At 44.6% G+C, this 15,471-nt stretch overlaps 2 protein-coding genes across 2 annotated transcripts; one reads left to right on the top strand and one right to left on the bottom strand.

Annotated features, from left to right (window-relative positions):
• Positions 1–2,350: 2,350 nt before the first annotated feature.
• On the top strand, positions 2,351–4,137 carry LOC120112098 (uncharacterized). Its single transcript, XM_088712875.2, has 2 exons — positions 2,351–3,220; positions 3,310–4,137. Exons 1-2 carry the CDS (start codon positions 2,351–2,353, stop codon positions 4,135–4,137), a joined length of 1,698 nt encoding a protein of 565 aa, XP_088569001.2.
• Positions 4,138–10,796: 6,659 nt separating this feature from the next.
• Positions 10,797–12,125, bottom strand: LOC149768143 (uncharacterized). Its single transcript, XM_089929811.1, has 4 exons — positions 11,982–12,125; positions 11,811–11,906; positions 11,454–11,717; positions 10,797–11,363 (listed from the first exon to the last, which is right to left on the bottom strand). The coding sequence occupies exons 3-4, from the start codon at positions 11,562–11,564 to the stop codon at positions 11,064–11,066; spliced, it is 411 nt and encodes a 136-aa protein (XP_089785937.1). The 5' UTR covers positions 11,565–11,717; positions 11,811–11,906; positions 11,982–12,125; the 3' UTR covers positions 10,797–11,063.
• Positions 12,126–15,471: the final 3,346 nt, after the last annotated feature.

Raw genomic sequence — 15,471 nt, 5'->3', positions numbered from 1 at the left:
CTGAAGACGAACTAAAATCAAACACATTTAGACCAACTTGATGCAATCTACAAGGTGGGTTGCAATTGGATTATGTTTAATTAACTTGCTCTAAGTTGCAATGCTATATTGATCCTAATGTCCTGTTTGCTATGCTAATCTTTGGTCCATGACTTCAACTCAATTACCTCTTTATTCTTCAATAAATCCTGGAGGCAACAAGCTCGACATAAGTGAAGCAGGGCAACAAATTTAAACATCAATTTTCCTCCATTAGGAGGATAATATCTGTTACGGGGGGTTCCCCAAATTTAGTCCCACATCGGCCGTGTAGCGGGAAGGTCTGTGCCATATGGGCTCAATCACCCTTCCCTAAGGAGGCGCCTTTTGTGGGGCAAAACCGTGAGGCGCCGTGAGGAGGGCTCCGGGTACGCTCGACCCCCGAATCGGACCCAAAGCGGACAATTCCTTCTGGGGGACACTCTCTCTTCTGCTGCTCGGCTGGTGTGTGGGCTCTGCTGATGACGGGGTGCAAATCCCGCATCAGATGGTGCTAGAAGGAGGGCCTCGGCCCTCCGCCTATCCAGCAAGGAGCCGACCCGGGCACAGGACCTCCCCGCTGGGGGGGCTGTGTTACGGGGGGTTCCCCGAATTTAGTCCCACATCGGCCGTGTAGCGGAAAGGTCTGTGCCATATAATGGGGGGCTCAATCACCCTTCCCTAAGGAGGTGCCTTTTGTGGGGCAAAACCGTGAGGCGCTGTGAGGAGGGCTCCGGGTACGCTCGACCCCCGAATCGGACCCAAAGCGGACAATACCTTCTGGGGGACACTCTCTCTTCTGCTGCTCGGCTGGTGTGTGGGCTCTGCTGGTGACGGGATGCAAATCCCGCATCAATATCAAACAATGCCCCAATTGGGCCTTGTGAACCCTATCTATAGTGGGGTATAATCGACTTCTATTTCCCTATTTGCAATTAGCAAGAAAGATCAAAGATGCATTTCTAATTTTTAAACTATAATTAACAGGGTTCTACATGAAATTTATATTAAGGACACGCTATGGATGTTGCACATACAATTATAATATATTTGTTAGCATAATTTTATCGAGAAATTACTTTCCCGTCCCTCAAAAGACCCCGCTGGAACAAGAGGTCCCGGTTGACCCAAAAACAAACTTCCGGTCCACCGCTTCATGGATCTTTAATTCCCGGTCCCTAAGTTACTGTTTGCTTTAAAATATAGTACCCAAAGTGCCCCCAGGTTACTTAAGTACCCCCCAGGCTACCGGAAGCGGGAAAAAAATAGGTACCGCGTTCTGTTTTGGAACCGGAAACACTCTGTTTTTGTGTACCGAAGATGCTCCGAAGTAAAAATCCGACTTGCAGCCCTTAAGCGTGGATGCCCCTGGTGATCCCACGGAAGGTGTTTACCGAAGATGGCTTTCGAGGAAGATTTTGAGACGGGAAAAAGGTGTAAAAATAGGCCGCAACAGGGTATGCGTTATGTCTCCGTTCTTCTCTGTTTTGTCTTTGCCAATGGAGATTGTTTGGTCTGGGAAGAGACAAGCACCCATTAGGATGGATGCTAGATGGATAGGGAGAGAGCATGTCGAGCCTTTGTGTTGACCTAAAAATGTTGAGACTACATCTTACTCTTTACCGGTTCCCTGTTTGAGAGAACGCTGATAGTCCCTCTTTCTCTGTGTAGTGAGACTCTGCTCCACTATATTCCTAAGTCTGTTTGCAATTCGGAATTATCTGTTCATTGCCTCCTCTTTTTTCCATTGTCATGGCTTCGGAAGACACTGGTAGCTCTGTTTTTATGGCCATTTGTTCTTATGGTAGTGAAGCTGTGATTATTTCCATCTCAAAAGACACAATTCTTGATCAAATTTTTAAGAAAATAGTTGAAAGGTGGAGACATTTATCTTCTACAATGATAGAAGTTAAGTTTTATATTCCAAACAAGTCTAAAATGCTTGTTACGCTCATGAGCGATAAGGATGTTCGTAACATGCATGAAATACACGTCAACTTAAATGCCAAGGTGATCGAGATGGTTGTTACTCATTCTCCAACCTTGATCGAAGGTGCTGCTGTGGTAATTGAGAGGTATTCCCTTTTTTAAATATTGTTTTGTGCAACGGATTTTAGTAAGTTTGCTAAAATAATGTTTATCCTATTGTATGAACAGTGGCTCATCGCATTGTGCTGAAATCAGTTCGAGAGGGAAAAATTTTTCGAAGGGTAGCTCAAGTAATTTTGGTCAAGTTGTTGAAGAAACAAGAGCCGCAATTGAAGAGAAAGCAAGTAAAAAAAATTCGTTGGATGATTAGAAAAATAGTATAGAGGGTGTTGGTCAGGAGTTCATGAATGTGGAAACTCTACGTGACACCATTCGCAACTATTGCATTGCAATTTGCAGGAATTTTGTCTTCGTGAAGAACGATCGTGATCGAGTTACTATAGAATGTGTTTATGAAGGTTGCGAATGGCGTATTCATGCTTCTCGCCTTGGGAATGGTGAAAAGTTTGCAATTAAAAAAATGCACTGTAACCACACATGTGGAGGAGGATTGCAAGTGCGGTCTCATCCAAAGGCTTCAAAACGTTGGGTTTCCAAAATTGTTAAAGATCAACTTCAAGATATGCCGTTATATAAGCCGAGTGATATTGTAAAGGATATTCGACGACAATATGGTGTTGAATTGCCGTATCATCAAGCTTGGCGTGGTAAGGAGGTGGCCATGATGGATCTTTATGGTAACAGCCGGCTATCTTATGAACGGATTCGCTGGTATTGCGATGCCATTCGTCAGACCAACCCCGGCAGCATTGCAGAGTACGAAACAATTGATGGTCGATTCAGACGTTTATTCATTTGTTTTCATGCTTCACTAATGGGTTTCATAAAAGGATGTCGTCCTCTGATTTTTATGGATGGCATATTTATAAAGCATAAGGATGGAGGTGTATTGCTTGGAGCCACTTCCAAAGATGGAAATGATGATATGTTTCCTATAGCTTATGGTGTTGTAGATATAGAATGTGATGAAAATTGGGAATGGTTTTGCCGGTTTCTGAAAGAAGCTATTCATAGTTGTACTGAGTATAGTGGTCAACAGTTCACATTTATGACGGATAGACATCAGGGCATTATTAAATCCGTGCCTAAGTACTTTCCTGATTCTTACCACTCATATTGTATACGTCATGTGAAAGAAAACTTCAAGAATCAGGTTTGCATCGTCATATTATGAATAATTTAAACTACAAAGTATCTAAGTAATGTAGCATGTGGTATATTTGATTTTAATTATCAATGCAGGTCCTTGTCCATTATCGTGCAGCTGAGAGAAAGAGGCTCATTGATTTACTAAATGCTGCTGCCTATACACCAAGGCTTACTGTATTCCGAAAGCTAATTGCAAAGCTTACATCAGAAGCCCCTGGTGCTACCACCTTTCTCCTACATGCAAAGCCGGAGCATTGGGCGAATGCTGTATTTCCAGGTCCACGCTGGGGCATCATGACATCGAATGTGGCAGAGTCTTTTAATAGTTGGGTCCTGGAGGCTCGTCATCTCCCTGTGCCTCAGATGGTTGACCATATAAGGATCCAAATAATGCAGATGATGCATCAACGGCGTAATCGAGGATATAGCATTCAATCTCAACTTTGTCCTGATGCGGAGAAAGTGTTGCAAAAAAATGCGGAAGATGGTCGGAGATTAGCTGTATTTACGTCCAACATAATGATATATGATGTAAAGGATACCAACTACTCATGCAAAGTTGACCTGCATATGTGTAGCTGCTCTTGTGGCGAGTGGCGAATCTTCCGCATGCCATATAAGCATGCTTGTGCATGCATCGAGAAGGACGGCAGATCACTATACCAATTCACCGACAATTGCTTCCAAGCTGAATTGTATAGAGTAACATATGCCGAAGCAATCAGTCCAATTCCTGACATGGAGAAACCCCAAAGTGCCTCTGAAGAGATCCACATTCTACCCCCTATAAGAAAGACACGTCCTGGCAGGCCTAAAAAGAAGAGAAGACCTTCGCAAGTGGAGTCAGTACGTGAAATGAGATGTGGACGATGCGGGAAGGTTGGGCACAATAGAAGGACTTGTAATGAGGTCATCAAGTAAAGAATATGGACATTATGAAGAATGTATCGAGATACCTGCAATGTATTTTCATGTTAGTCACAGCATATTAAGAACAAAACTCTTGTATTGATGTTAATGAAGTGCAAACTGAATTGTATATGTTGATTTTTTGTTAGATTTTAATTCAGTTACTTCAAACCGGAATGCAGTTAAAAAATTGTTACAAACATGTAATGATACACAGTTAATCAACGGTTGGCATAGCATTCGACGTCAGCTCTGACAATTACAATAGTTGAATATGGCGTGGAAAAATTTATATTGACACCTAAAATCCCGTTTCCCGGCTTCCCTTCGACTTTGCCTAATCTGAGACTCTTAACGAGTCGACTCCGAAAATATTGGAGTCGACTCGATCTGTCCCGATATCGACTCGGTAGGAAAAGAGGTCGACTCTTAGGCTTGGCTGAGCTAAGGTCCACTCTCTGTCTTTGTTCTGTCCCACTTAACGGGGCGACTCGCCTTTCACTGGGGTCGACTCGAACTGCCCTGGGGTTGACTCAGAACTCCGTGAGGTCGACACTTAGGCTTCGCTTATTTTGGCTGCTCTCTGTCTTTGCTCTGTGCCAGCTAAGGAGTCGACTCGCTTTTCACCGGAGTCGACTCCCACTGCAAGGAGGTCGACTCAAAACTCGGTGAGGTCGACACTTAGGCTTCCCTTAATTCGGCTGCTCTCTGTCTTTGCTCTGTGCCAGCTAAGGAGTCGACTCGTCCGTCACCGGAGTCGACTCCCACTGCAAGGAGGTCGACTCAAAACTCGGTGAGGTCGACACTTAGGCTTCGCTTATTTCGGCTGCTCTCTGTCTTTGCTCTGTGCCACCTAAGGAGTCGACTCGTCCGTCACCGGAGTCGACTCCCACTGCAAGGAGGTCGACTTAAAACTCGGTGAGGTCGACACTTAGGCTTCGCTTATTTCGACTGCTCTCTGTCTTTGCTCTGTGCCACCTAAGGAGTCGACTCGTCCGTCACCGGAGTCGACTCCCACTGCAAGGAGGTCGACTCAAAACTCGGTGAGGTCGACACTTAGGCTTCCCTTATTTCGGCTGCTCTCTGTCTTTGCTCTGTGCCACCTAAGGAGTCGACTCGTCTTTCACCGGAGTCGACTCCCACTGCACGGAGGTCGACTCAAAACTCGGTGAGGTCGACTCAAAACTCTAAGAACACAGTTAGCTTGTCTGGGAACACAGTTAGCTTGTCTGGGAACACAGTTAGCTTGCTGTCTGGGAACACAGTTAGCATTCTGTCTGGGAACACAGTTAGCTTCTCTGGGAACACAGTTAGCTTGCGGTTCTGGGAACACAGTTAGCTTGTCTGGGAACACAGTTAGCTTCTCTGGAAACACAGTTATGGAGTGTCTGGGAACACAGTTAGCTTGTCTGGGAACACAGTTAGCTTCTCTGGGAACACAGTTAGCTTGCGGTTCTGGAAACACAGTTAGCTTCTCTGGGAACACAGTTAGCTTCTCTGGGAACACAGTTAGCTTGTACAGTTAGCTTGTTTCTGGGAACACAGTTAGCTTGTCTGGGAACACAGTTAGCTTCTCTGGGAACACAGTTAGCATTCTGTCTGGGAACACAGTTAGCTTGTCTGGGAACACAGTTAGCTTCTCTGGGAACACAGTTAGCTTGTTTCTGGGAACACAGTTAGCTTCTCTGGGAACACAGTTAGCTTGTTTCTGGGAACACAGTTAGCTTCTCTGGGAACACAGTTAGCATGTATGTCTTTGCTCCGTGCCACCTAAGGAGTCGACTCGTCTTTCACCGGAGTCGACTCCCACTGCACGGAGGTCGACTCAAAACTCGGTGAGGTCGACTCAAAACTCTGAGAACACAGTTAGCTTGTCTGAGAACACAGTTAGCTTGTCTGGGAACACAGTTAGCTTGCTGTCTGGGAACACAGTTAGCTTCTCTGGGAACACAGTTAGCTTCTCTGGGAACACAGTTAGCTTGTTTCTGGAAACACAGTTAGCTTGTCTGGGAACACAGTTAGCTTCTCTGGGAACACAGTTAGCATTCTGTCTGGGAACACAGTTAGCTTCTCTGGGAACACAGTTAGCTTCTCTGGGAACACAGTTAGCTTGTACAGTTAGCTTGTTTCTGGGAACACAGTTAGCTTCTCTGGGAACACAGTTAGCTTCTCTGGGAACACAGTTAGCATTCTGTCTGGGAACACAGTTAGCTTGTCTGGGAACACAGTTAGCTTGTCTGGGAACACAGTTAGCTTGCTGTCTGGGAACACAGTTAGCATTCTATCTGGGAACACAGTTAGCTTCTCTGGGAACACAGTTAGCTTGCGGTTCTGGGAACACAGTTAGCTTGTCTGGGAACACAGTTAGCTTCTCTGGGAACACAGTTATGGAGTGTCTGGGAACACAGTTAGCTTGTCTGGGAACACAGTTAGCTTCTCTGGGAACACAGTTAGCTTGCGGTTCTGGGAACACAGTTAGCTTCTCTGGGAACACAGTTAGCTTCTCTGGAAACACAGTTAGCTTGTACAGTTAGCTTGTTTCTGGGAACACAGTTAGCTTCTCTGGGAACACAGTTAGCTTCTCTGGGAACACAGTTAGCATTCTGTCTGGGAACACAGTTAGCTTGTCTGGGAACACAGTTAGCTTCTCTGGGAACACAGTTAGCTTGTTTCTGGGAACACAGTTAGCTTCTCTGGGAACACAGTTAGCTTGTTTCTGGGAACACAGTTAGCTTCTCTGGGAACACAGTTAGCATGTATGTCTTTGCTCTGTGCCACCTAAGGAGTCGACTCGTCCGTCACCGGAGTCGACTCCCACTGCAAGGAGGTCGACTCAAAACTCGGTGAGGTCGACACTTAGGCTTCCCTTATTTTGGCTGCTCTCTGTCTTTGCTCTGTGCCACCTAAGGAGTCGACTCGTCTTTTACCGGAGTCGACTCCCACTGCACGGAGGTCGACTCAAAACTCGGTGAGGTCGACTCAAAACTCTGAGAACACAGTTAGCTTGTCTGGGAACACAGTTAGCTTGTCTGGAAACACAGTTAGCTTGCTGTCTGGGAACACAGTTAGCATTCTGTCTGGGAACACAGTTAGCTTCTCTGGGAACACAGTTAGCTTGCGGTTCTGGGAACACAGTTAGCTTGTCTGGGAACACAGTTAGCTTCTCTGGGAACACAGTTATGGAGTGTCTGGGAACACAGTTAGCTTGTCTGGGAACACAGTTAGCTTCTCTGGGAACACAGTTAGCTTGCGGTTCTGGGAACACAGTTAGCTTCTCTGGGAACACAGTTAGCTTGTACAGTTAGCTTGTTTCTGGGAACACAGTTAGCTTGTCTGGGAACACAGTTAGCTTCTCTGGGAACACAGTTAGCATTCTGTCTGGGAACACAGTTAGCTTGTCTGGGAACACAGTTAGCTTCTCTGGGAACACAGTTAGCATGTATGTCTTTGCTCCGTGCCACCTAAGGAGTCGACTCGTCTTTCACCGGAGTCGACTCCCACTGCACGGAGGTCGACTCAAAACTCGGTGAGGTCGACTCAAAACTCTGAGAACACAGTTAGCTTGTCTGGGAACACAGTTAGCTTGTCTGGGAACACAGTTAGCTTGCTGTCTGGGAACACAGTTAGCTTCTCTGGGAACACAGTTAGCTTCTCTGGGAACACAGTTAGCTTGTACAGTTAGCTTGTTTCTGGGAACACAGTTAGCTTCTCTGGAAACACAGTTAGCTTCTACAGTTAGCTTGTTTCTGGGAACACAGTTAGTTTGTCTGGGAACACAGTTATCTTCTGTCTGGGAACACAGTTAGCTTGTCTGGGAACACAGTTAGCTTCTCTGGGAACACAGTTATGGAGTGTCTGGGAACACAGTTAGCTTGTCTGGGAACACAGTTAGCTTCTCTGGGAACACAGTTATTACGATTGAGTCAACCCGACTGATATTTGGAGTCGACCCCATAACTCTCTCAGAGTATTCCAAATAGCGCCTGTGTACGCAGCCAAGCTACGAGTCGACCCTCTCATCAAGATGGCGTCGACTCCATTTCGTAGGAGTCGATATCTTCTTGCCTGAGGTCGACCCGTAACTCCAATAAGGAAATAAAACCTGAGGTCAATCGACTCCCTCTTCCCTTCTATTTTCGTGGAGTCGACCTAAGTTCCCTTCCCGTGCTCCTTGCGTCTCTTCGTTCGTCCAATTCCTTACTTCCCTCCTCTCTATCTATCATCCATCCGTCGCCATGCCGAGGAAGCAGGTCGTGCGGCCTTCAAAGAAGAGAAGTAATGTTCCGGAAGCAACCGAGCGAAGGTCCAAGGCAAGAAACGACGTTCCTCCTCCTCGTCCGCATGCTCCATCTCCTCCTAGGCAAGTACCCTTGGTGACTCGTCGTGTTTCTCTCGGTAGGAAAATAGATTTCGACTTCTTAGAAGCCCAGGGTTTTACCATAGGTCTGAAGCTGAAAGCCATGGGTTGGGAAACCCTATGTTCCCTTGACATTCCGACGTACCCGAATCTTGTTCGCCATTTCTATGCCAATCTCAAAACCGGAATTGCTACCATTGAAAGTGTGGTAAAGGAAACCCCAATTCTGCTAAACCCGGAAACCCTAGGGAGTCTTGTCAACATCCCAACCTCTGGTTCAACCGAAGATTTTTTAGAAAATAGAGTGTTGGGCATTCAATATCTTCTTGGCACAGAAAATGTTAGTCCACTTGAGCAAATTTCGGCCAACCGACTTAGTGTGGAAAATCGACTATTACATCATATTGTTAGCCGAATCCTCTTTCCGAAAACAGGTAGGTTTGATTTTGTGTCCGAAAGAGATATTCTTGTTATCTTCCACATTCTGAACGGTAGCCCCCTTAGTTTACCTCACCTGATTATTAGACACATGGTAGAGTCTGCCTCTAGAGCTAGGGCATCCTTGCCATATGGAATGCTCTTAACCTTAGTCTTCGAGGAGTTCGGTGTAAATACTGAAGGGGAACCATCTACAACTCTTGGTCATTGGGATACTTACAATGACCGGTCGCTACATCGAATGGGTTTTCGTAAGAAAGATGGTTAGTGGATAAGAAAAGATGAAGGGAAGAGCAGTGCGTGCCATAGAGAAGAGCAGCGACCTGTCGAAAATGAAGAATCATTTCATCCTCCCACTGAAGAACCAATTGCCCAAACTCAGCAGCCCACTGAAGTTAGACTTAGTGCTGAGCAGTTCAGAGCACTAAGGGATGATATCGTGCAAGAGCTAAGAAATTCTAGAGATGTTGCTTGTACAGACTTGGTACCTTCCAATGCAACCGTGTGTGAATTGGTCGCTGAAATGAGGGCGGAAATGGTCAGTCTTCGATGTCTTCTTCAAGGACAGTACCAGAGATTTGTGGACATAGAAGAGGAGACCAAAAAGCTTCAACAATCTGTCAGAAAGGACATGGAGAATCTGAATGAAAATGCACAGGATGTATGCGACAAGCTTCTACAATCACTTCATAAGATCAATCAGACTTTAGCTGACCTCAACAAGTCCTATCTCCAGTCCAACTCTGAAGTTGCAGCCATTCTGCAGAAAGTTTCAGAAGTTCTGGGTCTTGTAATGGGGAGACTGCCAAGAGCTTCTTCGAGTTTCACTGCCCCATGATTTCTTCTTTTCGTAGAAACTAAGGTTATTTTGTCTGCAAGAGTTTAATAGGTCTCGAGGAGACTCATTGTAATATATTTATGTAATGTCAACAATTGCAATGAAATGTTCTATTTTTGGCCAACATGGCTTGTATAATGATATTTTGATTCTATGGTAATTGTGTATTCGTAACATCCAGAAGATTGCTAAAAAAGGGGAAAGAAATAAATGTTAACTAGATTAAGGGAGTCGACCCCAGTGAATGGAGAGTCGACCCCTTATGTGGCACAGAGCCAAGACAGAGAGCACCCAAAAACAGCCAGCGACGCATAAGTGTCGACCTCAGGCATACTGGAGTCGACCTCTGGACATAAGGGAGTCGACTCCAGTGAATGGCGAGTCGACCCCTTAAGTGGCACAGAGGCAAGACAGAGAGCACCCAAAAACAGCCAGAGCCTAAGTGTCGACCTCAGGCAGACTGGAGTCGACCTCTGGACATAAGGGAGTCGACCCTTAAGAGTGCCTGGTGTGCTGGGGTCGACTCCAGTCTAAGGGAGTCGACTCCAGTGAATGGCGAGTCGACCCCTTAAGTGGCACAGAGGCAAGACAGAGAGCACCCAAAGTTAGCCAGAGCCTAAGTGTCGACCTCAGGCAGACTGGAGTCGACCTCTGGACATAAGGGAGTCGACCCTTAAGAGTGCCTGGTGTGCTGGGGTCGACTCCAGTCTAAGGGAGTCGACTCCAGTGAATGGCGAGTCGACCCCTTAAGTGGCATAGAGCCAACACAGAGAGTGGCTGGTGTGCCAGAGTCGACCTCCGGACATTCAGGTTTGCATCCCTTAAGAGTGGCTGGTGAGTTAGCTTGACTCGTCGCGAACAAATGTCGACCTCTGAATTTAGGATGCTGTGCCAGACTCGACTCGTGGTGTGCCAGTGTCGACCTCTGAATTTAGGATTCAACCACATGAATGTTAGGCGACAGTTTCTCAAACTCCGACACGCTTTATGAAACCACCAAAGTTGCTGCATATCATTGTTACTATTGTGCAGGATGATATTGTTACGATAAACTCGTACTGTATAAATCAATTTTTAGGTGGCTCAGTTTAATAAGTCACCGTAGACTTTTCGTTTAAGCGATGAGCATGACAGGGAGTTGGAAAAATTGCCAATACATAAGGACTTTGCACGGAATAATGATATTATGTCTGAAAATGTTTTATTACAGAGAACAAGAAAATTACAGTTGGACAAACATCCTTTATAACACATTTACAATCAAGTTTTACAACTAATTTGCATTCATGTGATACAACACGTAGTCTACGATTTCTCTATACAAGTCTTCCCAGGGTACATTGACCTAAACCTAACGCTGGCAACGCTCCCGGAATGCAATAGAATACTCCCTGCAGCCCAGCTCCTGTATAAAGATGGATCCTTCAATTCTTCCTTTAATGGTCTCGTGCTGCCTCGGGTAAGTCCCTCTGCAAACATAAGCATGTATGCCCCGCAGTCAACACTATCATTTCGTTGTTGTGCACATTGTCGAATTTCAGAATATGCTAATTCTGGGATACGAAATCCGACAACGTCGTTTAGCCACGATCTCACAAAAGAAGCCTGTAATAATGTGAAGAATGCAAAATTTTAAGAACATACGCCTGCTAAAGAAGGTTCTCAGTAATATTAGGTTTCACAAGTGATACCAACATATCTAACAGCGTCCTCCCCAACGTCGAAACTCCACAAGGAGTTGTAGCATTCGAAACGCTGGTCCTTCAAGTCCAGAGAAAGTAGATACCAATGCCATCCCGTATTCATCGGAATGAAGAGATATCTACACTTTTGAAGATCGGCACATCTGAATTCCCGAAGCCATGTTTGAATACTGGGCAGCAATGCCTCTATGATTCTTTTGGTAACATCAGTGGTAATTGAGAGGTAATCCAATGGTAGATGCTGGAGCACGGCAGCCTGCATACAATTTAGGAGACGCAGCTTAGATGGCACGCTGAATTTCAATTGGAAAAATGTAAGAACGAGACATCATGAGCAGTAATTCAAAACCTGGATCTCGCAGCGCAAATATAAACATGGATTGTCAATAATCTCATTAGTGGCACGAGGCAGAAGCTCCAAAATGCGAAAGTACACATTGATTACCTGTACGCAATAAAAGAAGTACGCACTCAGTACCAAATTACAATTTGCAGTAGTAGTTCATCACAGTTAGCATACGTCACTCCGTAGAGCCTTGTCATGCAGGAGCTGCACTAAGGCATCAGGGCTGCATGCAGGTTTGGTACGATCTTCGTCCTCCCATATTATATCCCTACATAAAACAGTTATGTTTAAGAAACTTGAAATGCGATAATTGTCAAAAACGGTCAATTAATATAATTAACTTACCCAAACTCATGTTCTTCGAGGAAGAATTTAATAGCTTCTTCATACCTAATAGGGAGTATACTTGTCCCCTTCCCATGAAAGCTACGTTTCAGTGCCACTCTCTGAACATCGTTAACTTTAAATAAATGGTGACGACAGATATTTTGGTTAGGAAACTTAACTGTATAGACTTAGCAAATTCAATATGGATAAATAAACACATATGGACGAGACAACAATTCTATACCGCTCCCGGGGAGAGGTTTCCTCCCATGTTGGAGCCGATTTTTGGAGCTCCATTAATGAACTTGTCGGTGGGTCGAATATGTTGGTTGACCGAGCGGGCGAATCCTCGGACACAATAGTAATTCCCGTACAAACCTCACCTTTTTCGGCAACTTTGACCCTTTTTTTAGCCCTTTTATAGGTCTTTGGCTGGTCTGATATGGCCTTCGCTTTCTCCGATGGCTTGCGCTCGCGTGCTCCCAGCTTCACGCGCTTGCATAAGGAGGACACATATGACCTGGGAGCTCTCTGTTTCTTCTTAGCTTCAGCATCAGTGGACGAAATAACCTGATTTGAAAATGCATTTCAAGACAATTTATACTACCATTCTCAAAACTGCGAACACTACGTATCAAAAAATTACATACCTCCACCGAATCAGCACTATGCTGCATATGATCTTTATGAAGAGCATCGTCGTGAATAGGTGGATCAACTGTAGTATGCTCCTTCACGTAACCAAGGAAGAGGTTGTTTAAATCAAGCAAGTCGATTCATACTAGAACTGGTAGTTAACTTGTCAGACCTTATACAGAGGAAGCATGCTTACCTCAGGAGGAACAGTAGCATGCCCACCAGGTTTGTCATCAACCAGAAGGCCCTTATCTCGTAGGACCTTCTCTATTGTCGACACCCTCTTATCGAGCTGTTCTATGCGGGTATTCTCAACATCCCCAATAGGATGAGGGTCTGCTAAACTAAAACCATGTTGTACCAAACACGTCTCAAGCACTGTGATACGTGTGTGAATTTCCCGCAGTGGATGTCGATCACTTTGGCTGGATGACGGAATCTAAAACAACACAATAATGAATTAGCTTGTATGAATTGAACAAACTGTAGGCATACATCAATGTGTGCAGACTTGAACTATGTGCCGACAAGTGAAAAGTGCATGCCAATTCAAAAGTGCATATATTTGTGTTTGTAAATGCTATGTCACAGTAAGCTGCTAATACCTGAGTTCCGTCGTGCACGGATTGTTGATGTTCTGTCTCCGTACGCCTCTCATCAGGCACACGTAATTGTGGCCTTCCAGCTGAGAGAAGGTGCAACTAGCTTCTCTTGGTTCTAACTTCTCAATAACCTAAAGCATTCGAACAGTTAAATTAACGTACAAGTTAAAATATTTCCAATGTAAGAATTCAACATTCAAACCTCAAATCGTTTTAAATTTTTCATAACATCCGCAATCACGTCCACCCTGCGGGGAAATGGGGTGTTGTTCCAGCGTACGAGACGTGGATACATGAACGGTGGCCGGTGCCTTCCAGCAATGCTGTTAGCATGCTCAACAGCCCATACCTGCCATTCATTATTGTAAACATCAAATTACATCTAAATATATATATCGTAACAATGAAATTTAAAAAAAACATCTTATGATGCTTACCACCAAGGCGACCGTGCAGCCATCCATGTATCTACCAACCCCTTTGCCTGTGACGTTCCTAGTCTTCACACTATCGGCTAGACTAGGTATTTGCTGCCGAAGAAAAGAGAAAACGGCAAGACCCCAACTATACGAACCTAAGCGGTCTAAATCATCGACATATGAACATAATGTCTTAGGGACATAGTAGCGTACGGTTGGGAAGAGGATGGTCCCAAAAAGATAAAGAACCCATAATTTTGTAAAATCCTCCACATCTTGTCGACTGCTCTTACCGACAAGGAATTGTAATCTACTTTTAATTGCATCTCTACTGGCTTTCTGGTGGTCACCATCAAAAAACCGGTTGATGAAGTCACACGTAACCCTCCCCTTCCTATGCAGTTGCACCTCATCACCCGTCGCACTCAAACCAAGGATTAGTGCGAAATCAGTCCCTACAAAAGGCACTATAACCCTACCAAACCAAAAACCCTCCTCAACATTATCCCAAAGGGAGAGCAATGTGTCCAAGACAGGCCTACTCTGTTTTATATACGGTAGACCTAGCATGTGCCCAAATGGAGTGCCACGTATTCTTTCCTTCTGTTCATCAGACATGAATGGGATTAGGGTGACCATAAAATTTACAAAGTGGTTGAAATAACATCTTCCATTAACTATAGTACTCGGGCCAACAGAGGATTTTTGGCCGATACTCTGCTTTGGGGCCATCTTAGATTTCTGCATCACAAATATAGTTACAAATTATGTTTTTGATAATATCAACAAAAAATAAATCATCCTAAAAACTAAAACAAAGTAAACAATTAGCACGGAATGGAAGAAATTTTTCACAACAAATTTCTCAAATGTGCTACCACAACCTCTCTGTCCATTAATCCCGCAAAACCACTGGACCATTCCAACAACTACCTGGAATGCCGTACAATACTGCATATCACGTCCGTGTTCAATACATTATTCGAGAAAGTATGCGGTGACAAACCTGTTGAAGGAATGCAGAAAATATCTCCTTGCTTCCGCCTAAGCTTCCGCTACAAACGAACAGGGCGAAGTCGGTTCGAAGGGGACAGAAAATAATCTCCTTGCTCCTCAGAATCGGATCGGAAGGGTTCTACTTTTCCAAAAGGGGAACGGCTAAACAGGAGAAAAGAGGAAGATCGAGTACCGTTGGGAAGTGATTTGCAGTTCTAGGGTTCGAAACCGAGGCGTTCAAATCAAGCGGAATCGGGCGAGATTTTTATGGAATTCTTTCCGTCGGAAGAGAGGATTAGGATACGAAGATTGGGGACGAACGAGGGCTGGAATTGAGGGACTTTGAATAGGGCTCGTTCAAATGAAGACATGCATACGAGGAACGACGGAAGAGGAAACAGGTCAGGGGTATTTTGGTCTCCTTTTGAGATTTGATATGTCTTTGGACCGCTTATTAAATGCACAGTCAACAGGGACTATTCATTATACAGGGGTCAAAATTTGGACCGCGAAGCAAATTCCCCTAATTTTATTTTGTTTGTTAGCATGATCCTGTATTGGTCAGTATTATTTTCTTTTATTAGCATGATTTTGTTAAAGTTATTTTAAGGATCACATAACAATTTGTAATATTTTTTTATTAGCATAATCATATATTAGCGTATATTATTTTTCTTATATGGA

The sequence above is a fragment of the Phoenix dactylifera genome, chromosome 3, assembly GCF_051530095.1.
Source record: "Phoenix dactylifera cultivar Ajwa chromosome 3, Ajwa_hap1_PhDact_Kaust_v1.1, whole genome shotgun sequence".
Taxonomy (NCBI): Eukaryota; Viridiplantae; Streptophyta; class Magnoliopsida; order Arecales; family Arecaceae; genus Phoenix; species Phoenix dactylifera.
This window is presented reverse-complemented; position numbering and strand designations above follow the sequence as displayed.

Excerpts from the sequence above, each read along its gene's own strand:
- LOC120112098 (XM_088712875.2), top strand. The coding sequence starts at position 2,351 with ATGAATGTGGAAACTCTACGTGACACCATTCGCAACTATTGCATTGCA. Across the intron at positions 3,221-3,309 it reads AAGAAAACTTCAAGAATCAG|GTCCTTGTCCATTATCGTGC; the intron begins GTTTGCATCGTC and ends TTATCAATGCAG.
- LOC149768143 (XM_089929811.1), bottom strand. The coding sequence starts at position 11,564 with ATGAATACGGGATGGCATTGGTATCTACTTTCTCTGGACTTGAAGGAC. Across the intron at positions 11,364-11,453 it reads GGGAGGACGCTGTTAGATAT|GCTTCTTTTGTGAGATCGTG; the intron begins GTTGGTATCACT and ends ACATTATTACAG.